Source organism: Prinia subflava, chromosome 8, assembly GCF_021018805.1.
Source record: "Prinia subflava isolate CZ2003 ecotype Zambia chromosome 8, Cam_Psub_1.2, whole genome shotgun sequence".
Classification (NCBI taxonomy): domain Eukaryota; kingdom Metazoa; phylum Chordata; class Aves; order Passeriformes; family Cisticolidae; genus Prinia; species Prinia subflava.
In genome coordinates this window covers 5,088,063-5,115,747 of record NC_086254.1, presented here as the reverse complement: position 1 = coordinate 5,115,747, position 27,685 = coordinate 5,088,063, and the positions used below count along the sequence as shown (strand labels likewise).

The 27,685-nt window shown below is 48.6% G+C and overlaps 2 protein-coding genes across 4 annotated transcripts; both read right to left on the bottom strand.

The window, feature by feature from the left end:
- Window positions 1-1,103: 1,103 nt before the first annotated feature.
- ORAI2 (ORAI calcium release-activated calcium modulator 2) lies at window positions 1,104-16,452 on the bottom strand. 3 transcript variants are annotated; one of them, XM_063402480.1, is made up of 4 exons: window positions 14,431-16,452; window positions 11,966-12,011; window positions 8,944-9,184; window positions 1,104-3,593 (listed from the first exon to the last, which is right to left on the bottom strand). In XM_063402480.1, exons 3-4 carry the CDS (start codon window positions 9,169-9,171, stop codon window positions 3,048-3,050), a joined length of 774 nt encoding a protein of 257 aa, XP_063258550.1. In that variant the 5' UTR covers window positions 9,172-9,184; window positions 11,966-12,011; window positions 14,431-16,452; the 3' UTR covers window positions 1,104-3,047. The 3 variants fall into 3 exon arrangements, with proteins under 3 accessions (XP_063258550.1, XP_063258547.1, XP_063258548.1); XM_063402477.1 differs by lacking the exon at window positions 14,431-16,452 and adding an exon at window positions 13,787-13,945; XM_063402478.1 differs by lacking the exon at window positions 14,431-16,452 and adding an exon at window positions 13,647-13,786.
- A 149-nt stretch (window positions 16,453-16,601) lies between these two features.
- Window positions 16,602-25,101, bottom strand: PRKRIP1 (PRKR interacting protein 1). The gene is made up of 6 exons (XM_063402481.1): window positions 24,939-25,101; window positions 23,689-23,767; window positions 22,195-22,295; window positions 21,352-21,437; window positions 19,628-19,695; window positions 16,602-17,341 (listed from the first exon to the last, which is right to left on the bottom strand). Exons 1-6 carry the CDS (start codon window positions 25,056-25,058, stop codon window positions 17,226-17,228), a joined length of 570 nt encoding a protein of 189 aa, XP_063258551.1. The 5' UTR covers window positions 25,059-25,101; the 3' UTR covers window positions 16,602-17,225.
- Between the last annotated feature and the right edge of the window lie 2,584 nt (window positions 25,102-27,685).

The following is a 27,685-nucleotide window of genomic DNA, read 5'->3' as shown; positions in this document are numbered from 1 at the left end:
CCTCAACACCAGGGGAGATCCTCAACACACATCTCCAGCTGAGAGTGGAACCCTTGGGAGAAGCATCTCCACGTGGGCATTGCAGGATTGCAGCCACACAAAACCTGGGACACTCCAAGAACGACAGACACCACAGGAATGACAGAGGTGACAGCACAGGACAGACGTGGCCAGGCACGGGCAGACAAACCCAGGCGTGACACAGAGAGCTGCCAGCCCTGCTAGGACAGTGTGGAAAGGCTGGCTTGACTGATGGGAATCCTGCTGACAGCCATGGGGGCAGCAGCAGGAGCAAGGAGGATTTTCTGGTGCTGCAGCACAGAAACAGCCAGCTGGACAACTACAACATCCCTACTCCTTCCTTTAAGGATGAACTCCCGTGGCTGGTATCACAGGTAACATTTCTGCAACACAAATCTGGACCCAACAGTGGGGAAAATGTAAATAAATTGCAGGAAGAGAGGCAGGAGCAAGAAAAGCAGGCGCTGTTGTTGGGAAGGGAGAGGAGTTACAGCATGAAGGTGGATGGGTAACCTTGAGAATCAAGGAGCAAAAATACCCCCGTGAGCTTCTCATGGAAGGGAGAACTCAGTGCCCAGAGAGACACAAGGAACAGAGCTGCAAGCAAAGACAGGAAAGCACGTTATTATTCTGGTTTAGGAGCATTTGCCCTTGGGACACAATCCCAAGCTGTACCTCAGACTTGTCCCTGGAGTAAGGTGATCCCACTCCAGTCACAGACGTGCTGCCTTGAGACTGATCTTGAATGCAATCTCACCCAAGCCTGAATGAGTTATTCTACAAAATCAAAGCAGTTTCTGCTGCTTTTCTCAATTTGCTGAAGTTTATTACATTCACAAAAATTTAAATGAATGATGCAAGCTGCATTGCTTTTGCAGCACTGTATGCACAAGGGGGAAGCTTTTTAAAAAGATATTGCAAAAATGTGCAATACTTTCCTTGACAGCCTTCTGAGCCTCTCAGCACACAAGGTCCTACAGATGAGAGACTCATCCCATCTGGTCTGGCCCTAGCCTCTCAACAGAAATTCTGTTGGTAGAGGAGCCGACACGTGTAGCTCTTGGCAGAAAACTCAACTCTGATTCTGTTGTATAAACCTTTTAATTTTTATTATGGTAAAAAGAGGAGGGAGAGAGGGCAGAGTCCTGGGGAGTTCATATAAATTTCATGATCACCCCACTTCCTGGAGGACACTCCTTGTTTTTTGCATATGCACATGAGTACAGATTAGTCATTTAGCACACAAAGACAATTTTCTTTGCTGCACATCAGCCAATATGGTACATGCCAACTGCAGCAAGAACAGCAGATGAAAGCCACAGATACAGCGCTAAGCAACTTGTTCAGCAATGCTCACATTCACATGTAAACAAGAGAGATGAGAGTTGGCTTCCCAAGGCCCTTGCCAGAGAGGAATACTGGGACAGTCTCACCCTGCTGCCCTGGGGTTTGCGTGTACTCTCCCTTCTGGGAAGCTGACATGTAATACACTGCCATTAGAGCCCTCAAATCCCAGAGGGATAAGGGCCCGGGGTTAAACAGAACGTTATAAACATCCTTAATGATTTCAGAAACCTATAAGGCCTCGGAGACTCTGAAACTGCAGTTTTGGAGTGCAGAGGAGGAAACCAGCACAGGATCAGGGCCAAGAAAAATGTGCTTATGCTTCTTGTAGGCCTGTGTGTCAGAAAGCCTGACTTTCCCTTAAAAGAGCTGATGATTGCAAAACATTTTTGTTCTCCACAAAGTTACCAAAAATCATAGAATTGTTTTTTTTTTTTACAGAGTTTTCACCCACAAGGATGCCATGGAATTTACAAGCTTCCCTTGCTAAGCAACACAGACATGCAAGTGTCATTGTCTCAGCTGCTGAAAAAAGAAATGAGCTCAAAGGAAAGGGATAGCTCTTTAATGGCACACAGCATTCCTGCCAGATCCAGCTCCATTGGGCTCGCCAGGACAGCTCCAGGTTCCACCACAGGAGTTGTTTGCTTTGGTAGAGGGAGAAGGAAGCATTCATTTCTGACAGAAAAATGCTACAGTCAATTAAAAAAAGAAAAAAACCTAAAACTCTAAATGATGAAATAACACAGGACTGGGCTTGTTCTCTCCAGCAAACCAGGCAAAGGGTGCCACAGCAATGCACAAATGAAGAAGACACAGTGGCAGATTTCTACAATACTTGCTGTCACTACTTTACCTCCTTGAAACTTGCTTTGTTAGTCCTTCAGAGCCTTGTCTCATTAAATTCCCTGCCACTGTTCTGTTTTAAGAATGTCCTTGTTAAAACTAAAACACCTGTAAGCCTTCCCTGGGCACTCTTGCCTCTTATTGGGAAAAAACACATGATCTTGGCACTTACTGAACCTAACGTGACAGATGCTGCTGAAGAAAGTACGAGAGAACCTCCCAGCCTCCTGCAACTCAAAATTCTACATCCCAAGCTGTAAAAATACAGTAAAGAATAGCAAGAAAAGAACATAAAAGCTAAGGCTGTTTTCTTTCTGTTTCTGTATTTATGGAATACTTGCTTTGGAACAATGGTGATCAACATTCTCAGTTTCTGTTGTGCTTTCCTGGATGTCCTTGAGTCAGCTGCAGGTACCCACACTAATCAGCTCTGCTCTAGGAATGAGCTGCCAGTTAATTGTGGCTGCACTGACAGCCAGGGAGTTCTGACATGTAACACAGGTCCTACACACACACACAGGCTTTTGGGACAGCTGATGCAGTTTCACTTTTGGCAATGGAATATTGCATTTGTAAAAAATACAGATTTTTGGCTACCAGTGTTAAGGTAGATAAAGTTTTGACCTTGAACACCACGGCAGTGTCAACTTAAGTACCAAGTGTGTGGGACCAGAACCAGGGCAGAGCCCCCAGCACGTGGAACAGCACAGCTAGAAATGGCAGGCAAGTAGCATTTACAGATTTAAGCCTCAAGAAAATCCATCCCTGGTGCGTCTCACCAAGCAGCAGAGCAGGTATTCTGCTCTCAGCCCTGGCTGAGCTGTGTGCAGGCTCTGTCACACCACCTGCATGCCTCTGTCATGCCCATCCAGCTGCACTTTCAGTTTGTGGAGCTCCTCGATCTCCCGGTTGTGCCGCTCTGTTTTGTGCCGCACCAAGGAGCGGTAGAAGTGGATGGTGAAGACGACAAAAATCAGCCCCACGGGGACCATGATGATGGTGGACACCAGTGCTGACTGCCACCCCGCGTGGCTGCTGGGCTTCTCCACGTTGGTGGTCTCGTTTTTCAGGATGGAGCCCACAGGCAGGAATTTTATCCAGCACAGGAGCACGACTTCGGCAAGGAAAAGGAGGATGCCCAGGACGGTGGAGAAGCCCCAGGCCAGCTCGATGTAGGGGTGCATGCGCTCGTGCGGGGACTCGCTGATGGAGTTGAGGTTGTGGATGTTGCTGACGGCCTCCACGTTGGGCAGGATGCAGGTGCTGATGAGCAGGGCGAAGAGGTGAACGGCCACCAGCACCGTGGTGCAGGCGCTGAAGGCGATCAGCAGCATCTGGGGGTACTTGTACTGCACCTCCAGCTGCACCTCCACCATGGCCACCTGCAGAAGAACAAAGAGTTTGTCAACACCTGTTGGCTTTCCTCTTCTCAAGGCTTTCGGCCAGGAAAGCATCTTGATTCAGGAAGAACACCTAAGGTCAAGTACACACTCCAGAGATTTTTGGAATGGCAGCCCAGATGGATCACTGCTGTCACCCCGCAGGACGCACGCGCCGCCCGTGCTGCAGCCCTTCTGAGACTGTGGTTTCCTCACAGAACGTGTCTCTCCTTGCCAGCACGAGCCACAGGAACTGCCCCAAAGCCAGCACACAGCAGAAGGAGCTCATTAGGTGCCACGTGGGGCTGGGAGGCAGCTAAGAGCCTGCTATAACCCACCATCACACCCTCCACTGCCACTCCTCCCTTGCGGCTGCAGTGCAGGAAGTTTCAACTTCAGGCGTGCAAAGAAAAGCCAAACCAAGCAGCTCCTCTGGCCAGTGGCCAGCCAGGTTTCACTACCCACCATGGGAAGCACACAAGCTACTTTATAGCTCTAAGTTAGCCCATAGTTAAAATATCTGCCTTCTATTCTCAGAACAGTTTACGTTTGTTCTTATTACAAGTATGCCCAGATAAATAACTTTTAAGTTATTTATATACTCAAAATTTTCCCTTGAGAGGTAATAACTTAGTGATACACCCAGCAGAAGTGGACAGCTACTGGTTTATGGGTGTGCTCAGTAACTCAGGAGTCTCCTTCCCAAAACAAGGGCTATCACACAGCAGGTCTCTAAAGCTATTTTTACTTAAATCAAATAAAGCTTAAGCAGCAGAATGTGTGCAAGAGAGCAGGAGGCTCTTTTGAGATCAGAACTGGAGTCCTGTTAACTGGTTTAGCATAAGAATTTTCACTATTACTTAAGCTGCCTGTGAAGCAAACCAGTACTTCTGTGTGGTGGCATCCCTGGAAGGACTGCACAAAACTCCTGCTAATAAAAGACACAAAAGCAGTGACTATCAAACATTCCTCTCCAGCAGCTAGCTTGGATCTGTAGTTGCACTTCATGACTTGCAGAGAAGTTAACTCTCTTGGCAGCAAGGAGAACCTCTGGTGATCCCAGCTGACCTGCTGCTCCAGCACAGCACAGCTTGCTGGAAAGAAGTTCCTCTAAAGAACATCATGAGAAAGCAAAGTTTCAAATCTGCACTCGATTCTGGGACACAGAAGGATTTTGCAGGACTGACTCATGATTAAGTTATCCAGACTCCACATGAGACTCCCCTGAGCAGCCATTTCAGGCTCTGTATAATCACCTGCACCACTTGTTCTGGTATTACTTGTTCATAATATTTAGGCACTGGAAGATTAGGGGTATGCTCATGTTGTCCCTGTTGGAAGCCCCAAAAAGAATGAAAGGGAATGGAAACCAGCTGGCATGACTGCTGCCCTACCGACATTTGCTCTGAAACCCATCAGATCACAGTCAAGCCTGAACACATTTACCAGCAAACAAGACACAACATGTGTGGAAAATGGTCAACTTCTACAAGCCTGGATTTTATAGCTACATCAACTATTTAAGACATTAGAGACACCATAAATACTGTGATAGTTCTTGGGCATTCCCAGCCTTCTTTTCTGATCATGAACATGTCAGGGTTTTACCTTTGTTTGTTTTTATCAGCTCCTGGTTGCAGTTTACAGTAGTTCTTGTTGTATAGCAGGGAAATCCTAACACAGGACTGGCTTCACTATCAATTGCAAGGTCAATTTAATTAGAACAGATTTCACGTTGCCTTGTGTACGCTCCCTTTGCAGTTCCACTTATATTGATTTGAGGGAGGAGATCAGATTTATTCCCTGCTTCACTGTACAATGAATTTGTACAGCACTGTGGTTGCCAGTCACGCCCCATCAGCCAGGAAAACCTGCAGGTACATTGTTCATTATGGGGTGCTGTAACACCCAGAGACACAGCTGGATGGGAATTGTACCTGCATGTCCAATTTATAGCTTTATATTAAAGCTGAAAGCCTGACTGATGTCAACATATCAATTTCTGCTTGTTATCCTTCACATGAGTAGCATTTTTCAGCTAATTGGATGTTTCCTCCCAGACTAACCTATTCCCCAGGGCGAGCTTCAGCTGTGCAATGTGATGAATTTTTAACACTGACTGATGGCTCAGTGAGAGGTATTTCAGTGGAAAACACCAACAATCCAGATAGGGCAGCAAGGCAGAAAAACAGTTCATTTAACCCAAACAAGTACTGAAAAGGTGAGTGAGCTCTTACTGCTTTACCCAGCACAGGCTGTCATGTCATTCCCTGACCGGGATAAGAGAAAGAGGACATGCTGACATAACCCATTTAAAAATCATTAAATATGCTGCCTAGCCTGTAAAACTATTAATATGTCATGTTTGATACAATTATACTCTTCCATGTAATAGCCCCCTTTATTTTAACCTCTTCCCAGAAGCAACTTTGCAAAGCTGAGCTCTCTGCCAAGCCATGGAATATTTCAGCACAGGCTTAATTTTAAGCTTGAGAATAACCCAGCTGAACTGCAGAATTACAGGATCAAGAGCTCAAAACATTTTAGAATTAAACTGCAATTAAATTATATGCAATGATGGTGGGGTTTAGACCAGTATAGCTCAGACTGTCCACATCAAAGATGTTATTCATCTTGAGAAATTTAGACCAGGACAGATAATATCAGGCAAAAGGATGACAAATGGCTTAACATAAACCATGACACATTCTCACAGATGGTTTGGCAGACTGTGAAAACAATAACTCCAGTAGATCTGTCAGGGGTTTTGTTTTGGTTTGGTTTTTTTAATCAAACACATATCCTGTAGCAATTGGATAAGTATTGAGAAGATGGATTAGCAGTAATAGCTCTTATTTCCATCAGGAAAATTATTAAGGAGGTTTCCTAAGCTCCCTCTAAATTTCCTTTACTGGCAGGCTCCTCGGGGCAGATGCAGATGCCCTACAGCCCACCTCCAAGCAGACCTGGCACTGGAATGACCCACATCCTCCTGACCTGCCTCAGTGCTCTGCCAGAAATACCAGGGATGGTAACGAGGAAGGTTTGCATTATTCTGCAGCCTGTCCAGAAGGAGCTGGATCACAGCCACGGCCTGTTGATTAAATATCCATCAGCTTGCAATAATTTCAGCCAGTATGGAGCTAGCTTGAATCAAACACACCGACAGGGAAGTAAATAAAGCAAGAACCAAGCCCTGGATGACATTTATTTACATAGTTAAATGCATTTGAGGCTTTGGGGAAACTTTGATAGAATCACGGAATCCTTCAGACTGGAAAACACCTTTAGGATCACAGAATCCAACCACTACACCAGCACTGCCAAGTCCACCACTAAACTGTGGCCCTAAGTGCCACGTCTACACATATTTATCTCTAAATAACTTGACTTCTTTCATCAATAGCCAAAAAGGTGCTCTTATTAGAGAGTAAACATCCTTGCACTAAATTCCTGCCTACCAGTGGAGAAATAACCCAGGAGGAACAAACACTTCAGCTTCCCAATCAGCTGGGGAAAAAGCTTGCTAATAAAAAGAATTCCTTATGGCAAGAGATTTTATTTCTTAGTTACTGATTTCAGGTCTGTTTCTTACATTAGGCTGGTGAGCATAATTAACACTACTTACACCTATGTATATTCAACTGCACTTTAAACAGTTCACAGATGATGTAAAACCAGTGGTTAATTCTGTGTGTTTGCCAAGGACTTTCAGCAACTTTCTGCTGTGAGAGCTGAGAAAGCGTGCTTTGTTTGCAGAGATGTGGTTCAGCCCTGCAGTGTGGGTGGGCTGCAAGCCCCCGAGTCTCAGTGGTGCCAGTGACAGCACACCCCAGCAGGGACACCTTGTGTGACCACGCTGGTAGATCAGTCCCCAACAAAACAAAATGCTAATTTAATAATCACGTTAAGGACAACAGTCACAACTCCAGTAATCAGAGGTAAACAGAGCATGTATGTAAGAGGCTTTTTAGAGTAAGAAAATGCCTGTGTGAGAGAAGTCTACAGGAAAGCACCCAGCTTTTTTAAAAAGAGGAGAGACCTTCTGCCCCTGCAGCACACAAACTCGGTTACAAACCAACACAGACTTTGAGAAAAGCTTTTAAGAGCATCTTTAGCACACAGCCAGTGAGTGGAGAGCAATGAGCACCCTGCCTCCACTGCAGCCTGCTGCCACTAAAGCCCCCGCCTGCAGCTTCCCAGCTTCACTTTGGGTGACCAACTTCATCATCCCAGGCTGTTGTAATGTTATGGATGATTCATGATCTGGGGGGCTGGGGGAGGAAAAAGCAGCGGAAGAAGCTAAAATAAAACAAGAAAAGCAATCTGGAAAGTTCCTGAGATCTGTCTTTCCCTCCCAGTTTCTGAGCTGCGGGATGAAACCTCTTCCATCATGTCCCACGCCGTCCAGGCGCTGCCCTCTGCCCCTCTGCTGACAGACCTCGGGAACAAGCAGACCTGCCCACTTCCTGGACAGGAAACCTCCCCCAAACTGGTTCAATTCTCACTCCCAGTAAGCAAAAGCTGATGGGAGATAAAGGGGCTCACACTGACACGGCATGGTGGTGTTTTAACACACAGCTCAGACAGGCCTGAGCACTGGACCACTGACTGTCTCAGCCTTGTTTATTTGCTCACTTCTGACATGGTTCTGACCTATGCAAATCACTTCCAAATAGCACCCAAGTGCTGCACAGCGGAGAGCAAGCACCAGGGATCACTTCCAATATGCAGCACTGACAAAAATATACCAGGTTTGGCTCCCTGCAGGCTGCAGAGCCCTCTGACACCAGGGCTGAGGCTCAGAGCCTCTTCTCACACCTCAGTGGTAGAACACGATCTCCCTGATCACGCTATGCAAACTTCACTTTGGCAGACTGTGACCCAACCTCCACCTTATTTTAGACACCGTGACCTGAGAAAACACAGAGAAATTAAAATAACATTCAGGACCACAGTAACCACAGGGGCCTGAAAATGCTCCACACCCAAGAGCAGCCTGCATGAGGGCAGCCAGCACTGGACAGCCTCGGGGCCAAAGGAGGTCCTGGATTGTTTAGCAATGCTGCTGGAGCACTTAGGATCACTTGCAGGTAGAGGATTAGTATTTTTAAAGGGCTGACTGGGGAATGTGTGGGTTGGCTGTTAGACAGCTCCTGTATCCTTGCTGTAGTGAGAGAGAACCAGCCTCAAAATTTGCAGCAGCAGCCAAACAGAAGCCCCTAGCTAGATGCCTCCTGTCTCTTCAGGAAACAACTCCCTGCTTCTTCCCAGGAGGAAAACACTGATTAATAGTTGATTTGAGGTGACCCAAAAACCTTCACCGTTTAAAAAGCTATAAAGCACACATTACCATTGCAAATCCAGAGAGCAGAGCAGAGGTTCTGCTGGAGGCTTTCAGTTTGGCTCGGCTCAGGTACAGTTTTCTCCAGGAGAGGGCTTGAACGGAGTGGTGGTTGGACGTGACCAATTCCAGGTAGCTGCGCCGGACCCAGTCCCGATAATCCATGCCCTTTGTGCCAGGCTCAGAGCAGCAAGCAGGAGTGGAAGGATCCACTGGAACGTTTAATTCAGAGCTCATGATGAGAGAAATGCTGAGGGAACAAAACAGTCATGTTCAAGAGGGGGTGGTGGACAGGACGAGCATCAACTACTGGAAAAGCTGCAGTTGAACAAAGTCGCCTCTTGGTCAGTGACCTTGTCAAATAACATCACACTTGGAAGAGAGAACTGAGAAAGGACCATCCATAATTGCCAAAAATGATCATGAGAACTAGGAAATATTATAAAGGTACACCCGGGAACTCTTGCAGCAGGAATTCAGGAAGGCTGCACAGCATCTGGATTCTCATTTCAGAGCAGGCTCAACTTTGCCCTTTAATTCCTTCTCGCTCATAAAACATTGTTTTACATAAATACACTTGGCCCCCATCTTATCTTGGTTTTGAGCTGACAGTTCGTTTCCCAGTGCATCACGGGCTGGCTCTAAATGCATCTCTTTAGAGTACCAACACCAGTTTGGGAAGTCACTTTTTGCTCCTTTGGAAGCCACTTCTCCTGGGTTACAATGCGGGGTGTAACCACCGTGTGTGTTCTACTCCTGTTCGCATTATTCCTGATGAACTGTGAATGGCCTCTTGCAGGAGCTGCACAATGCACGCCCGACCCCCCGGGCTGCAAGCTGGGTGTTAGATAAGGGAAGGAGGAAAACCCTGCAGGGCAGGGTGGTGTTTCTTTGTCTTCACAAATTAACTCAGCCGAGATAAATACACCCAGCCCGCGGGGATCATCCCTGCCAATGGGCCAGAATGGCTCAGTGGCACCAGTGGGCAGCTGTAACGACCCGGGCCATAAAGGACCCCCAGAATATCCTGTGACTCATCACATCACTCCATTGTGAAATTCCCTGCTCTGGGGGAGGTAGCGAACCTTCCTGCCTGAATCTGACTGTGTTATCTGGGCACTTTGGGGACATGAAATCACCACCACTGGACATCCAGGGGACCACTGCAACCATCACTTCAACAGCACTGCAACCACTGCTTAACCACACTGCAACCACCCTGAGCAACACGGGCCAGGCTGTACTCTGACTTTGTGTGACTTTTTCTGTATCCTTGCATCTACTGTAATCTTTCTATTAAATTGTAACTCCGACCTGAAGTCTGTCTCAAGGTATTTGGTAAGGGTTGATCTCTCCCCCTGGTTTACTTTCAAACCAGCACACCAGTTTTTCTCAGTTAAACCTGTGCTCATCAAAGCTCAGTTTAGATGAGCACAGTTCTCCCCCCAGTAATCACAGAGCTGAGCGTTGTGTAGGGTTAACAAATGAACTTCCCAGGCTTTTGCAGTGGGAAGTTAAATTTCCTGAGCTGCTCACACTCCATTTATCAGCCAAATTTGACCAAGAATCCTGTTCCCTTACTTCCACTGGTGGCTCTGAGCAGAGGGAAAAGGCAATTGCAAGGGGGAAAGCAAGCTGCTTCCAGGAAATTCCATCATCTTCAGATTCAAGGGATTACACTGAGAGAGGTATGAAAGCAGCAAGAGTATTTCAGGTGGTGGAAGCCTTACAGATCATGGCCCCAGGCTGCTGCCAAATGGCTCTGGTGATCCCCAGACACAGAACAACATCCACGGAATATTTTGTGCAAAAATTTCTCAACTCTGACAGACATCTGAAACTAGCTCAGCCTTCGAAAGAACGGAAACCACAATTCCTTGATAATCCCCTCACTCACTACTCTGCCACTGAGCGCTGTGGTGGTGGCAGACAGAGACACCAGAGCTGCAGCTTCTGACTGGAAAACACTCACCAGCTCCCAGGAGGAGGAGATGCTGCCCAGAATCACACCTGGTGTGGCACTAATTAGTCCCAGCACCACCTCCCAAGGTCACAGGCACCTTTCAGCCCTGCTCCCCACTACAGGGGCCACATGGGGACAGCTAATAAAGCCACGACTGCTGGGAGGCTTGGAGAAGTGGCAAAGATCAAAAGGACATCAACTGCCCATAACTCTGAACACTGTTACTAAAAGGGAAGGAAGCTGTTTCAGGCACAATAACAAAGAATAGCAAATAAAGCACTGCAGGCTCAAGATTTCCCCTCCTGAACACGGGGGGGCTTTCAGGTTCCAGCCCCCTCAGACATAACAAGGATGGCAGCACAGGATGATTCCTGGGCAGGTTTTGACAAGGCCATTATTACAGCCCCTGGAACACTCCAGGAAGGCTCCTGACCTGCTCAGGAATTTTCAAAATATTTAGAAATAACAACAAAAAACCCACAACCCAAACAAACAAACAAAAAGAAAAGTATACAGAACATTCATGCCATAATAAAAACAATAAGAGAAACAATAACAGGGACAAACTTTGCTGCTTGATATGTGTTTCCAGAAAGAGCAAGAATCACCTATTTTACAGAATAAAAAAGCCTCCTGGGAGGACTGGAGGAAGAAACAATCTGTGAGCAGCAAAATTATGTAGCTGTTTCCTGTGACAACATCCTGTGTGGATCCTGCAATGTATAGCGTGGAGTGAGTGCACTCCCTTTGTCCCCAGCTGGGACAGGGATGGCCTCTGCTCAGCCACTTAATTTTATAAAATACTTAGGAACTTTCTATGTAGGAAACTTTGACCCCTGGGACAAATTCCATTAAAAAGACAAATGAATACAGGGGTTACAGAGAGAGGGCAAGAGAATCCAATCACATCTGCTTCTTCCCTTAGAAAAATAAGCTAAAAATACCACAAGGCTGAATTTTCGCTCTGGAGCAGCCCAAGAGATGTTCTCAAATGAGTAAACAGCTTCGGAATGAAATCCATAAACACAAATGTAACCCAAACAAGCAGTGCCCAGAAGTCAAACTCACCTTGCTGGCTATGGACATGGAGGGTTGAGGTGGAGGGCTCCAAGGGCTGAAACACAAGACCAAAGAAGCATTTTACATGCACTGTAGCTGGAGCAGTTTTACCCTGGAAATACTTTTCAGCCTGTCATCTGCATCATGGGAGGCTTATTCTGGAGATTTCACCCTCCTGCCTTGCTAAGTTAAAGGTTTAAGATACTGGTTCTTACAGAAATAACTATCCTACAGGGCTGTTGAGCTCTGGATGGGGAATGAGGAATTCTCCAGGAAACCTTTTCCTCAGGCAGCCCTGGCAAAGTCCATCCCAGCTGTGTCTTCACTCACTTCCACTGCACCACCGACGCATCTGACCCCACTTCATCTCACACTGGGAGGACAGAAAGCTCTCTGTGATTGCTCCCTTATGTTGATTTTCCTAACCTGCCAAGTGCTGTCCTTTGGAAAAGGGAAAGCCTTTGCCTCCTCACATCTCAGTGCACGTGTGGGGATTTCTCCACAGCTGGGAATGAAGCCAGCACCACCAGGGCCGAGCTGAGTGGATCCCCCTCCCACCACTGCCGTGCTCAGCCACCCACAGAGCGCTGTCTCTGCAGCACTCCCAGCTCCTCTGCCTGGTTTTGCGGTGCCAGCCCCCTCCTCAGACCCAGGTTTCTGCCCCACACCCCCAGATTGATTGATCTGTGGGTTTGTGCCAGTCCCTTCCTTCCCAGTCTAACACTGTTCAAGCCCCTGCAGGCCATGGCTAAGCCAAATCCCAAGCCCTGTAACTCCACCCCGATGAGCTCAAGCCGTCTTTGCCATGGGAAATCCCTTCTTATGTTCTCTTCTGGCTTGGGACTCCTCCAAGCAGCACTCCTGAGATGTCAGATACCCAGGCGGGGTGTGAACACCCCACAGCTGTGACCACCCTTGTGACAGCAGGGGATCACCCCCCAGGCAGGGAGTCTGATTCCCTGATCCTCCCTCACCACAGCCGGGATGCTCCCCACAGGGCACCTCCTTCTACTCCCCCTCAGCACACCCTGGGCAGGAGGAGATCCCACACAGCGAGGATCTCCCCTCCAACAGCAGCCCCAGACGGGGCATCCCTCAAGCCAGGATGAGACCCACTCCCAGCGAGGACTTTTCCCTCCAAAGGCAACCTGGAACAGAGGATCTTTCCTAGGCAGCCTCCTACCACTGCCCTGATCCAGCATCCCAAAGATCCTCCGCAACTCCTCAGGCGGGATGGGACCCAACCCCTCGATGCCGTCTTCCAAAAACACCTTGGTCCAGGGCGTTCCCTGCACCGAATGCTGGAAGTGTCTCCCCTACAGCACTCCAGCGAGAGCACTCCCGTCCGGATATATCCCGCGGGAGCTGCCCTGCCTTCTGCGTCCCATGGCACCTCCCAAGCACCGCCGGGCAGGACGGGACCCCCTTCTCTGCCCACAGCGGACCCTTCCCGTTCCCCGCTCCCTGCAGGTGCAGGGGATTGCCCCAGCTAGGCAGCATGAGGCGCACATCCCGCCACCACCATGCCGGCACGGGATCCTCCTGGCCGGGCACGACGAGGCGCGTTCCCCTCACACCGCCCCGCGCAGGGGAATCCCAGTTCAGACAGGATCAAACCAACTCTCCTCAGCACCCCGGGCAGGACGAGACCCACTCCTCCCGGAGCCCCGCGGGCAAGAGATGCGCCCACCTCTGCAGGACGAGCCCGTCACCCCCCAAACACTCCTGAGGGGATGCCGCCCGCTGCCCCAGAGCGCGGGCCCCGCCGGGGATGAGCCCCCTGCGGGCGGGATGAGGCCCCGGGCGCGGCGGGGGCGGGCCGTGTCTCACCGCGCTGCTGTCCGGAGGCCGTGCCGGGAGAGCCGGGTGAGGCACCGGGAGCGGAGCGGGATCGGGAACGGGAGCGGGATCCGGAGCCGCCTCCGCCGCTGCCACGGCAACGCCGGGCACCGGCCACGTGACCCGCAGGAAGCGGGGGGGCCCCGCACTACCACGCCCCCGCACGTGACCGCCCGCTCATTGGCCCGTGGCCGGGCTGACCACGCCCCCTCGGCGGCGGGGGCGGGGCCTGGGGACGCGACCCCCGCCCTGCAGCAGCGGGCGCCCCCCGCCCCTCCCGGGGAACCGGGGCCGCGCTCCCCCCTGCGCCCACAGGGGAGCCGCCTGGGGGTCCGGGGGGACCTCACGGAACGGGGATGGACACAGCGGTTACAGGGAAAAGGCATCCCCCCGGCACGGAAGCCGTTCCTGCAGCGCTCGGGGGTCCCGCTGTCAGCATGCATCTGTAGGGGAAAAAAATGTCTGCGGATCCCTAAAGTCGCAGTCGGGCTGAAACCCACCCACTGGTAAAGATGTCAGTGGGTCTGGACCTTGCGTTATCTCTAAATCTTGCCACAGAGAAGGTATTGGTGCAATGGGATGCAAACGTGCTTTTATTACAATTATTAATTATACAGCAAAAAGTCGCCACTTACATAAGTCAAAAGGCAGCGCTGCTCTGCCTCCGCCGGGCTGAACCTCCTCCGGCTGAGCACAGGCTCCCTGTGAATCCCGACTGCTATCTCCCTGCACTCCTCCGCTATTGACTCAGCAGGAAATCCTGTATAAACCCATCAAAGGGATAGGGACAGCCTTATGGGAAAGAGAGGGAGTTCCTTCCCTGGAAATGAGATAAAGAAAATGCTGAAAGGCAGCACAATGGGTCAGCTTTATCACAGGGTTATCCCATTTTCCTGAATTCCATTCTGCCTGGGGGAGGGAACAAAGGAAAACAATTCTTAAAAACCTAATAAAGAGACAGATACATGTTATCCTGAGAGTGCTTTTCACCTTTGAGAACAGGAATATCCCTGCTTGGTTTCAGCACAAACACTGCTGCCTCTCAGGATCCCACATTTGTCCAAATACATGTAGAAATGGAACAGAGCAAACTTTAGCCCTTGAGGGTTAATCTCCATCAGAGAAAGAAGAGGGACTCCTCTAGAAAAGAACACAGAGCACGAATTTAGTGTAAGCAGGTCAAACTCCTTGGCAGTTTCAAGCCTGTAAGTTATTACTGCTTCACTAGTGCCGCATTTGGAATTGGAAGCAGTTGTAAAGTTATTCCTGATTTTAACTATGCACGGGAGCACTTCCCCTTTTCTACTCCATGGATGATGTTCTCCCCGTTTTGAGGTCACATAGTATTTGCGTTTTATTCTAAATGAAGAAACCTCCCGTGAAACCTCCCTTTGAAGTGCTTTGTATTCTCAAGGAGCTCGTACTGCCACAAACAACCACAACACGGCAGAGTGTTTATGGGAATTCACAGCTACACCTACCAAATGCAGCTCCCACTGCTACACTCAGCCACCCCGGCGAGACAGAGCGTGAGGCAGATGCCACCTTCACCAACTTGCTCTCTTTACTGTTTATGGATTTCACCTACAAACTCAGCATTCCCAGAAAACACGGCATGAATAATTCAGCGTGGGTGTCTTAGGGAGGCAGGATGAGGCCACACAACCTGAATTTGTTCAATCACCAAGACAAACTCGAGTTCACCTTCCTCATGGCTGAGGGAAGCATGTCCTCACTCAGCAGCATCTGCTCTGCTTAATGCAGAACAGCACTTACTCAGCTCAAAGGCCTGACAAGCTCAGAGGCAGAACATCTTTATTGGTGAGACTCAGTCCTTCTCTGCCCATAAAAAACCCTCACGTTTTTGTGGCTAATCCTACAACACAGTATCCACAGGGTTTGCCTGCCCTAAGGGGGATTCATGTGAAGCAATGCTCATAACTAATCTCTCCAAAGGAAAATGCATCTGAATGAAACACTGCCACAACGTGCAGCACCTGCCCCCGTGGAGACTGAGCAGAAAACAGTTCCATGCAGATCTCTAACCTGGGGGCAGTGGGGATATGGACCTGGCAGGTCACAAGTTATCCAGCTCTGAAGCCTTTGGATATGTACAGGGGAACTAAACACAAACATCACTTGGTCACATTGCTTCCTGGCTACCACGGTAATACCATGGAGAAGCCATTACATAAAGCCAGCTCAGACAAAATGCAGGATCTCTGGCAGCACTATTCAACAAAGGCAAAATCTAAAAAGAGATTCTCCCTTTTTACTGTTTCTGCTTGAAATAATTCGGCATTAACCAAGGCTTGAGAAGAAGTAGCACCGCATTCTGGATGCAAGGCTCTGGAACGAGCACGTCTGAAAGCCAGCAGGCACTTCTAATTAAAGATACACCGAAGAGACAAAACCAGAGTTACAAGTAAAACCACCACTGCATATGCTTTAAGCACCAATAAGTAAAGATATAGAGAGATGTTCTGATTCCTACCGGGGAATCCAAAGTGCAAAGCAGAGCGCTCAAGCAGAGGGAAAGGCAGGTGTCATTACAGGAAGCTGAGCACAAGCAAGATGATTCCATTCCAAGCCTTTCTGCCACAGGATTTGGACGCTTTACACACAATCTTTGGGAAAAGGTATTGTTCCAATTCAAAAGCAAAAAGTAAGTGACATGCAGCTAAGACCTTTTTCCACATTTTCATGTGTGCTATATCACTTGATCTCTTTGTCCCTTCCTGCAACACTGCAGCATCTCTTTATTTTACTGAAATCCTCTTCCAAAAAAAAATAGAAGACAGAACAATCCAACACATCCCTTTTATTAATTTAGAAAACATGGAAGAAAAGCAATAGGGAAAGTTTTAGCATTAAAAAAGGGATCCTGATTAAAAATCTATAGAACTTGTCTAGCAACATAAACTGATTTCTTTGGGTTAGAGATGACCCCATACAAAACCCCAAATGCAGAACACTCACAGTGCAGGAGAGTCTGGCTACAGACCACTTTTCTACTTCAGGTTAAACTCTTCCCCTAGATTCATGTATCCCACTGCTACCAGCTTCAAGATAAGTAGAATACGTAGCCTTCACAGTAATATTTCCCTTAAATGGTAATAGTTATGTTTTAGCTTTCAGACAGAAAAACACTCTGGGCCATTTTAGAAAGAACTCTAGGGTCATAGAGACTTATGGCTGACTCTTTAGAGCAAACTTAGAGCAGACTGCACAGCAGTTATACAAGCAATTAAGAAAAAAATCTCTTATTTGGCATTTCTCTATCATTTTCTCTCGGGCCTGTGACGTGAAGGCCATGCCCCGTTAAGCAGATGTAACGTACGCCAATGGGTTCTGCTTGGCTGAGATGAAAGACTTTCATGCTCCTGAATATAAAGCAATGAACAGTGTTTCCAGCTGTCCCTGGAAGGCCTCATCCTCTTCCCATCACAAAACTTGGCTCTTCTGCATCATCTTCCTTCTCTTCCTCCTCCTTGCTGTCCTCTTCATCATCCTCGCTGCTGCCTTGCTCTTGGGATTGCCCAGGTTCTACAAACACAAACAGGATGAATGGGGGAGGTGTTCCCACCTTGTCTAGGTGAGAATACTTCCTTGTCAAGCATTTCTCAACAAAACACTCTCAGGTGCTGAGCAAATGTGGATTAGGTCAGGCTAATTAGCACGGATGGGTAACGAATTCCCCTGTGTCTTCCTTGTTAAGCATCTCACAACTAAGCAGTCCCAGATACTCAGGGAACACAAATCAGGTTCTATTAATTCTACCAAGTGATGAGGAGCTCAGAATATCAAATTCTGCCTTGGGGAATTCCCTTATCTCCAACACTACCAAGTCCATCACTGAATAACTCCACCTCCTCTGGAACATTATTTCCTTCAAACAGAGATAGATGAGGTGATAGATTATCTCATTCCCAATCTCATCTCTGCAGGCTGGGATGTATTTTGAAGGATCACACAGAGCACTGGGAAGCCACAGGCAAGACTCAGTATATTCCTAAACCTATTCCAAGTTCACAGAAACTCCACGAGGTGCCATAAACTTTTACAGACTGCTATGCTGCAAGCACAGAAAACTCATTAATTTCCGAGTTAACTCATTAACTCAGATTTCACAGAAAACTTGTGAAGTATGCTAAAAAAACAGGAAACAACTACTAAGAATTAAGTAACTGATAATAAAAATGAGGTACGGCATACAGCGGGACCTGAATCCACGAGCCATTTTTTCTCTCTCTCCTGTTCCTCAGGCCCTGTCACGCTCTCCGTGTCCCGACCAGCTCATGCAGATTTAGGCTCAGCGGTCTGATGCCACCGCGTGGTGAAGTGCTGAACTTTGAGCGTTTATTGGGAGTTTGTTCATTAATGCAACCTCAGCTGCTGACCCCATTCAGTGCCAACGCTTATTCTTAATGGTTTTACCACAACAAAGATGAAACATGGTAATTCAGAGGTTTAAGTTATTAATTCAAAAAGGAAGACAAGTGTTTGCCTGCCATATCCAACGAATACACTTTAATTAATTTGAAAAAACTCTCAGATCACAACCCAAGGCACGCAAAACTTAAAAAAGAAGAGGCTGTTCTCAGTGGACTAAAAATGCCTAAGAGAGGCTTCTCTATGCCCCGATTTTATTCTTTTACATAGAGAACCACAGACTGTAAAGAGTTAAGAACTGTTACAAAGACCAGGGAGTTTGGATTCTGTCTTTCAGGAACTTGTGCCAAACAAAACCACCCCAGCCCCACAACTGGTGCAGGGCAATCCCATACTACAGTGCCAGTCCCTGATCCAGCTCTCCTCTCTCCCAGCCACTCCCTGAGGGATGAGTATTCTGTTTGCTCACTCAAAATGAACAAAAGTATGTTGACTCATACTTAAATTCTCCTCCCAGTTACAATTCATAAATGAGTAGCTTAAAAAGAAATATAACAAGACCAAAACAAAACACCCAAAAAATTCACTCTGCTACATTCACTTGCTGTCACAAGTAAAATTAACCTAACAATTTGTCCTCCCGTGTTTACATGGGAGGCTGGCAGTGGTTCAGCTGAAACAGATCCAATTCTGAAAAGCAAAGCACAAATAAGGTAGAACTGTCAGGCAAGTCACTGTTCCAGCAGAATTACCAGAGACTGCTGTAACTTTAAGATTAACCATTTGTATGCTAATTCAGAAGGGACAACTATTTGAAAAAGTAAGCCAAAATATACTCACTGAAAAGAAGGAATGAATGTGCAAAAGTTTGAGCAAACATTTACACTGACATTGCTGAACATTAATTTTCAAGACTGCAGGAGAACAGAGGAAATCAGGTTTTTCACCTTTATTTCTATGAAATAAAATAGCCCTGTGGAACAGATGGTACCAAAGTAGCTCAATTTCTTACATATAAAATTATAATTCAGTTTCTTACTGCCCAAGCCGTGCATTTTTTCCCATACACACTCAAAATACACTTAAAACAGCACAGCCTTGAACAATCCTGCCCTTCTGAGCAGCTGAGGTTCTGAACCTGCAGTTCATCAGAATAGCTGGGGCAAAATATCCACAAACTCAGATTCCAGAGTTTGCTGTCCAAAATTCCCCCTAATAAATGGAAAATATTCACAAACAGCCAAGTTATTTGTAAGATTAAATCTCAACATAGATGGCTTTCAAAGAGGATTTTGAAACATTAGCTAAAATAACAAGCTTAAGCTCAGGCTTTAATCCACGTATTGAGAATGCTTGGGATGGGGGGTGGAACAAAACCTTCTAAGCTTCAATAAGGGAACAGAACCAAGTCCTCAGAAAAGTAAACTAAATTTCACTGACCTTTTTCCTGCTTCTTTTGTTCAAGTTTATTTTTCTTAGCTTGCAGTTTCTTCTCTTTTAACTTCTGGCTATAAAGCAAAGAAAAAAGACTCTCTGGCAAATCCAATCCAAAGCTTCTGCACATTCATACACTGATAAAGGACATATTACACACATCTTGGAAAAGCTGATTTCAGAACAGAAGTTCAATTTAAATTTGGCCTCAAATGAAAATTCAGCAAGAGCAAACTTAACGCACGATCAAGAGAAACTTTTCTGTGTTGTTTTTGGATTAATGGCTTTTTAAAAAGTCTTTCATGACTCCACTGCAACCAGAACTGTGATACATAAGAATCTCCAAGAACACAGATGGAACAAAAATGAAACTGCCCCCACATTTTAGCTACCTAGGCTAATAAGCACAAAGAGAAAATGGTGTTAAAACCCAGACTGCAGAAGATGAAATTGGGGAAAAAACTGGGGGGAAAAAAATCACCAGTAATATATACTTCAACTGAAGAAAATAAAAATAGTGCAGTATGCTCTGACTTTTCCTCTTTGGCTGTACTTTCCCAAGATGTCACACCCTAGGAGTAGCACTGGGGTAAGAGGGAATTTCAATTCATACAGCCCAGCTCTCTTTGCCCAGCAAAGGCAAGTTAATGGCAGATACAGGCAGAGCAGCCTCTCTCTCTCAACAGCATAACTGAATTCTCTTGAAACAGAGAGCCAGGAACTGTATCTGCTGTGGCAGGACAGAGAAGGGTGGTGAGGGAAATGAGAGGGGCTCCTGCAGGGCAAAGCCACACCATTAGAGCATAGCAGGGTGACAAGGAGGTGTTGGTGTTTAGGCAGCATCTGCTGTTGGAACAGTTGTTCTGCATCTCAGCCAGGGAAGAGGCAGCAGGCCAGATCTGACTTGCTGGCCATCTGTTGGACCACATTAAATTAAACTAAGATGGCAACAGTGTTTGTGTTGTGCACTTTTGTGTTAACGTGGCAGTGAGTCACTTTGCACAGGCCTTTCCACAGCAACTCTCAGCCACAGCATGCAAAGCAGCAAAGGAGAGGCTGCCCAGGGTCAGACCCTGAGAAAGAGCAGAGCCACGATTCCCTGCTGTTTCTGAAACCTATCCTGGACACACAGAGTGGGATTTAAATTCTTGTGCCACTGCACTACAACACTCAGGCTATTTCTCCAGAGCATCAATCTTGCAACTGTTTCATTTTGTCTAAAATTTAAGAGAAAGATGGATTTAATATTTTTTTAGTATTCCACCTAACTTATTAAACTTGGCCTGCCAGACATTTCAATGGGGTAGGCAGAAGCAGCCTATCCATGAAGCAGCACCCAGTTTTGCACTGAAACTGCTTGGTATTAAATGATTCAGACATAAACTTAAGCCAGATATAGACACAAACCTTTCCTGACACTGTTAAAACAAATATGCAGCAAGGCATGTTGCAGTCAAGACCACAGTGTCAGCAAAAGCAGCTCAAGCAGTCCAAAGTTATCCTGCAAGCAATGGCACGGAAAAGAAACCACCCCAGCAAAGCCTGTCAGGTTTACAGCTACCTTTGGAAACCAAACATTGACATTGACAAATTTAATTTCCACAGCCAGACTTCCCAGCTGATGGATGCAGACACAGAATGACAGTGTTTATCCAGAGCATGCAGCTACAGATGAGGCACAGGGAGTGAGGGTTTCCATGTCAAGCCTCCTGGGAAAAATCTGCCCTTACCGCTTCCTTCTGCGTTTTGCTGTTTGCTCTTCTGCAATCATCTTATTCCTCTCCAGTTTCTTCTGGAATTCCTCATCTAGTCTTTGCTGTAATTGATCACATGTCATACTTTGGTCACAATCTAAATTAAAATACTTCTTTTAAAAGTCATGTCCTTTTAGGGAGAAGTCTTTTAGCAAAATACAGAAGGGAGCTCTGCCAGATTTTGTCTGGCTTCTTTATACAAAGCCACGTTCCCAGGGATGACTCCTGTACAGACAGCATTTTTAACCTGCAACGTGAGCCAAACATTGAAACCTTCTGAGGGAGGAATCCTCAGCAGAGCAGATGAGGGAGGTTGGGCTTCTGCCCTAATGAATGTTTCAGTAAAAACAAATGAATAATTGGGGACACAAACATTAACATATGGACTCATCTCGGCCAGGAGAGAGTATATCAATATCATTTTCTAAAAGAGGGGGCATTCTACTCGATCAAGGCTTAAAAGAAACATCTGGACTCTGTGCACAGGCACTCTCTTTGTTCCTGTCTGTGCAAGGCAGCGTTATCAGGGATTTCTGGCTTTTAAAGCATTTTCAAGTCAGCCTGAGAACACACACATTCCCATGAGGCCTTACTGCGTGCTAGGACCCCAGGGAACACAGGAGATGGAGCATGTCTGACACAAAGCACCAAATGTTTCAGTACTGACACAGACACCACGGATCACACACTCCTACAGACTCCTCTGACAAGGGGTGGCTCGCAACGGAATTATTTGTACATGACTTTCAAAGAAAACACAGATTTGCAACAAACAACAAACAGTTGGGGGTGGGGGGAGTTATAAAGAGCTGTGCTGACCTTCTCAGCCATGGCATCCATGAAATCTTGCCTCTGGTACTCTCGCCGACGGAGGTGCCGGTACACGTGGAACTCCCCGCTCCCCGCTCCGGCGCTGGAACCTGCAACGAGAAGAGTTCAGTCTGCTGGGAAAGGAGGCAAATACTGCTCACAAATCACTACAGCTGCACGCTGAGGGATGGGACACAGCAAGGGGCAGTGTCAGATGGAAATCTACCACCAGCACATGGAGTGTGCCACCATTTTAAACTCAGCTCCCAACCAAAGGCCAGAGGGAGCTGCAAACCCACACACCTGGGGGTCACTGCAGGCACCACAATTACACCCCTGGAGAGCCCAATCTTAGCTGCACACCAAGGCAGGCAAAGAACTGGAGATGAAATGCACTCCCCTTACAGGCAGAGCTGAACTACAACACTCCACTGATGCTGCTTCCAACTAATTTTCAGCATTTCTAAAACACAAAATAAAGGTCAACAAAAAGGCAGTAAAAAGGTGATATTGTACTTTCCCATGCAAGACAGATCCACTGACAGATTCTAACTGTTTCATCATAAATTAAATCCCCACAGCTCTCTCTTCCTGGCATCAGCCTGCATGCTGAAGCCCTGCAGGAGCTTTAAGCATTGTGCTCCACTCTTCCCCTGTCTCCCGAGCCCTTTCTCAAGGGGAAGCACAGGAATACAAGCCTCAAAGAAGACACCTAATTAAAACCCAGCAGCTGGGATTGCAACAGGGGTGCTCTTGAAACCAACAAAGTCCCAGCATGTCAGGTACTCCCAGAAAAATAAAACAATTCAACTCAAGCACACAGCAAAGCTATTTGAAAAAGCCACAATAGAATTCCAACAAGCAGATTGTATTCAGAAGCATATAAAAACTTGAGTCCAAGATCAATTATTCTGAAATAAGAACAAGTCAACCTCTAGAAAGGATGGAGGTTGCAAAGAAAGACAGAACTACTACATGCAGCCAGTTTATACCACAGCTACTACATTTAATCCCTGAAGGTAGAAGTAAAGGGTACAGAGTACTTGGGTCAGGGTCCTGGCACAGCTGCCAGCTCCCTACCTGAGCACACACAATCACACCTGCTGCACACGCCTGCTTCTCACAGCCTGAGATTCAGACTCAAAGCAGTCAAAAGAAGGTCTTCATACTGCCAAATCTTCCAGAGCACTCTCAGATCCATGGAGAGGACAGATTTACTCATCATTTACTTGTCATCACCAGAGCAGCAGCTTATTGCACTGCAGGCAGCCCACGTGCTGCAGTGCCACGGGCTTTGTTCTCTCCGCATTCTGACAGCCAGCAGAAAAGTGGAACCAGAGAAGAACCAAATAAAACTTGAAAAATCAACCCTCAAAGCACATTTCACACCTCTCTTCTGCAGCAAAATGAGCAGCAGAAAACCACCTCTGTCCTTCCCTGCTAAACACTTTTCTAAGTTAACTGTGGCTGGCCCCAGAGTTATGTGAAGAACAGAATCTTTACCCATGACATCTCTAACGAACTCCGGGGGAGGTCGTGGTGCCCATTCATTCAGTTTTTCAGGAATTGGTACAGTCTTTTCCTGCAAGAACAAACCAACCAGACATCAGTATCTTCCAGGAGCAAAGTCTGCAATTTTAACACCCTGTTGAAAGGCAGGATACGTCTGACAACAGCCTCTTCCACCAACTGACAGATCTCAGAAGGAGCACAGCTGCAGCAGTTTCTTCATGCACAGGAACCAGGCAGAAGAGGAGAATCAGGAGGGATCCTCTCTGTCCCTCACATTCAGGCCTGCAGCTCAACAAACCCCAGAGGATTAGGAGTGTCTGTGCCTCTTTTCAGCAGGGGAACTGGAAGGAAGCATGCCAGCACCTCCAAGCACTTGCAGGAATTGAGTATAATTCCACTACCAGTAGTCTGGGAAACGATGAAAGGTATTTGTGCACCTTCCATGCCAGAGCTAGAGGACAGGGAAGAGCAGGGGAGGGAGAACACATGGTGCAAGGTCAGACGAAGAACGTGGTGCAGGGAAGTCTCAGCCTGCTCCAGCACACACAGAGTGGGGCGTGAAAGTCTCCTCCTGGCAAAAACCTCCTCAGGAAAGGATCAAAACACCCGGTTAGAGGACCAGGGTCATGCTCCCGCACATTAAAAGCAGTGGACAGAGGAAGGACCAGCGGGCAGAACACTGCGGGGCCCCTGGGTTCCCAGAGAAGCGGCTCTCCCCTCACAGCATCCCAGAAAAGACGGGTCCTTCTCCCCTCACAGCAATACAGTGGGGGGGGTCGGACCCGCTCCCCGTGAGGACCCGGCAAGGACGAAGGGGGCGCGTTTCGATCCCGTACGGAACAGGGAAGGACCAAGGGGCGGCTGGTCCCTGTCTCCTCGCAGACCCCGGGGAGGGGGTGTCGGTTCCTCTTCCCTCACCGACACAGGGAGGAGAAAGGGCGGGTCGGTCCCTCTCTCCTCACGGACCCCGTTAGAGGGAAAAGAGGCTGTCAGTCCCTCTTCTCTTACAGAGCCAGAGGTGGGGGTCTCGGCGTCTTTTCCCTCTCACAGACACCGGGAGGGTCTCAGTGTCCCTCTCACCTCACAGACACCGAGGGTGGGGGGCTCGGTGTCCCTCTGCCCTCACAGACCCAGGGAGTGGGGCTCTCGGTGTCCCTCTCCCCTCACGGACCCCGGGGGAGGGTCTCAGCGTCCCTCTCCTCTCCCGCCGCCCTGGGCCGTGCCCCGGCGGGTGCCCTCACCGGGTTCCTCATGAGGCGCTCGAGGCGGAGGCGCTGCTCCTCGGCCGCGCTCCGGGGGATGACGAGCGGCTGCGGCTCCTTGCGGGGCCGGGGCGGCCGCGGGGCCGAGGGCGCCGCCATGTTCCGGCCCTGGCCGCGCCCCGCCCCCCGTGACGTCACGGCCCGCGACGCGGGCGGCCCCGTCATGGCGGGTGCGGTGAGGGCCGGGCAGAGGCGGGAGTTGTGTGAGGGACCCCCGTGCGGGGCCCTCAGCGCCACGGAATCGGGTCCTTGAGGGGAGAGGGACACCGAGGAAACACCTCTAGCATCATCGAACCCAACCTCTGCCCCATCACCACCCTCTCAACCAGAGCACAGTGTGCTACGAGTCGTTTGTTGAACACTTTGACGGGCGGTGACTCCACCACCTCACTGGGCAGCCTTTGCCAATATCTAATCACCCTTCCTGTGAAGAAATTCCTCCTCCTAATGTCCGTACCCTGCAACCTGGACAGAGGCTGAAGCAGAGTGACCAAACTGCATGGTTGGAAGGGCTCTCTGTAGATCACCCAGCTCAACCCGCTGGCAAGGCAGGGTCACCCAGAGCAGGTGACACAGTGACGTGCCCAGGTGGGTTTGGAATGTCTCCAGATGGAGACTCCATGGTCTTCCTGGGCAGCTTGTCCCAGTGCTCTGCCACCCTCAGTGGGATTCTTTGAAGGCACAGAGTCACAGAATGATGGTTCAGGTTGGAAAGAACCATTGGGGTCACCCAGTCCACCCCTCTGGTCCAGCGTGGTCCCCTGGCTGTGTCCATAGGGCTGTTGGGGGACACCCCACACCCTCTGTGCAACCTGTGCCAGTGCTTGATCACCCACACAATGAAGAAATTCTTCCTCATAGAATCACAGGATGGTTTGGGTTGGAAGGAACCCAAAAAACCTTCCTATTCCAACCCTCTACCATGGGCAGGGATGCTACCCACTAGACCAGGCTGCCCAGAGCTCCGTCTTGCCTTGAACATTTCCAGGGATGCAGCAGTTAAAGATTTTCCGTGCTGTCTGTGCCACAGTGACACCACCTCCACAGCAAAGAATTTAATCGTAATATCTCATCTAAACCCATTCTTTCAGTATGAAGCAGTTCCCCCATTTCTCACTACAAATTTGTGTTCAAAGTCCTCCTGCATCTTTCTGTCCATTTGGATACTGAAAAGCCACAATTAGGTCACCCCGACGCCGCCTCTCTTCCAGGCTGAACAATCCCAAATTCTCTCAGCCTTTCCTTCTAAGAGAGGTGCTTCACCCCTCCCATCATCTGGTTTGTCTTCTCTGGGCTCACCCCAACAGGCCCCTGTCTCGTTTTTGGGTGGGACTGCCTGTGCTCCAGCCTCTTATCCCATGGCTCAGCACCGCTGAGGAGGGCCTGGCTCCAGCCTCTGACACCTCCCTGAGACACCCAAAAACTCGGATACAGCTTGTTCCCTGCATCACTCCTCCCATGTCCCAGCTGTAGGCGTGCATCCTGCTCTGCCCAAGCTGCGTTTGCTGAGCCCTGCTGTCCCTGTCCCCTCATGCACGTCCTCAGGGCTGCACTCTGTCCCCAGCAGGCTGCATTAGCGAGGCAGCTCCGGCATCTGCTGCGCTCTGTCCAGGCCGAGCTTGAGCAGGATGAAAATTCAGTGTGCTTTTCACCGGCACCCTCAGCCCTGCCAAATCCCTTCCCCGTGAGGGTGTAAGCGATACAGCACTTCCTGGTGCCCCCGTGGCAGGCTGCCTGCGCCATCTGTTCGTGTCACTTTGGTCATTAACCAGCGCGGCCCGCGGGCTTTGTGTGCTGACAGTGATGAACGGCAGCACCGCTCCCCACAGCACGGCCCTGCCGGGCGCCGGGAGATGTGGGCAGGTAGCAGGGGGAGGGATGCTGTGCTGTTTGCATCCATATTCACACTGGGATTTGCAGGAACAGAGCTTGGATGAGCTGAGGGCTGCTACACCCAAATCCACGCTTGCCTGACGGAGCTGGAGGAAGCCATAGCGGAGAAGAGGAGCCAGAGCTGGCTGCAGTACAGGCTGCCACTGCAAGCCAAATTTCGTTTCAAGTTGCTGTGGCCCTACAGAAATGGCATGGCATGTGCTGGGGCCGTGTGTGCGTCACAGAATTAGCCAGTAAAGGTCAGCTGCAATGGAAGAGGGGCATAAGCCTTTGTGCAGTTTATGGAGATAAGCCAGAGCCGGGAAGTTGGGCTCTGGATTTCAGACAGCTTCGTGCTGTGCATGTGGAGAGGGTGACAGAAAGGGGAACAGAGAGGTTGGGAATAGCTCCTTCTGAGATTTATAGTTCATTTGTATGGCCTGAATTTATTAAGCCTCCATTCTCTTCCCCCTTCTGTGGAGAAAATCAGAGCTGATCCTCAGGTTCAGCCCTATGTTTACAAAAGACTTTTCAACCTCCGCTGAGGTTGCTATGGAAATCACACTAGTTTGTGTCTCGTGTTTGTCTTACCAACCTGATTTGTAAAAGAATGGTGTGAATTTAGTGCTGGCTGAGTTCCCAGCTGGCCGCTGGTCCTGGAAGGCATCCTTGCAGTCTCAGCCCTGGCTGGAGCAATGCAAACAGCTTCCTCCACGCTGTCTGCCAGCTCCCTGGCTCCTGTGCCTGCAGCTCTCCCAGTCTTGGGTCGTCTTCAGCCCACCAGGACAGAAACCATCCAGTGCCAGGCTGGACTCAGCCCTGCCAGGGAGACACCAGCTCTGTTGCAGAGGCCA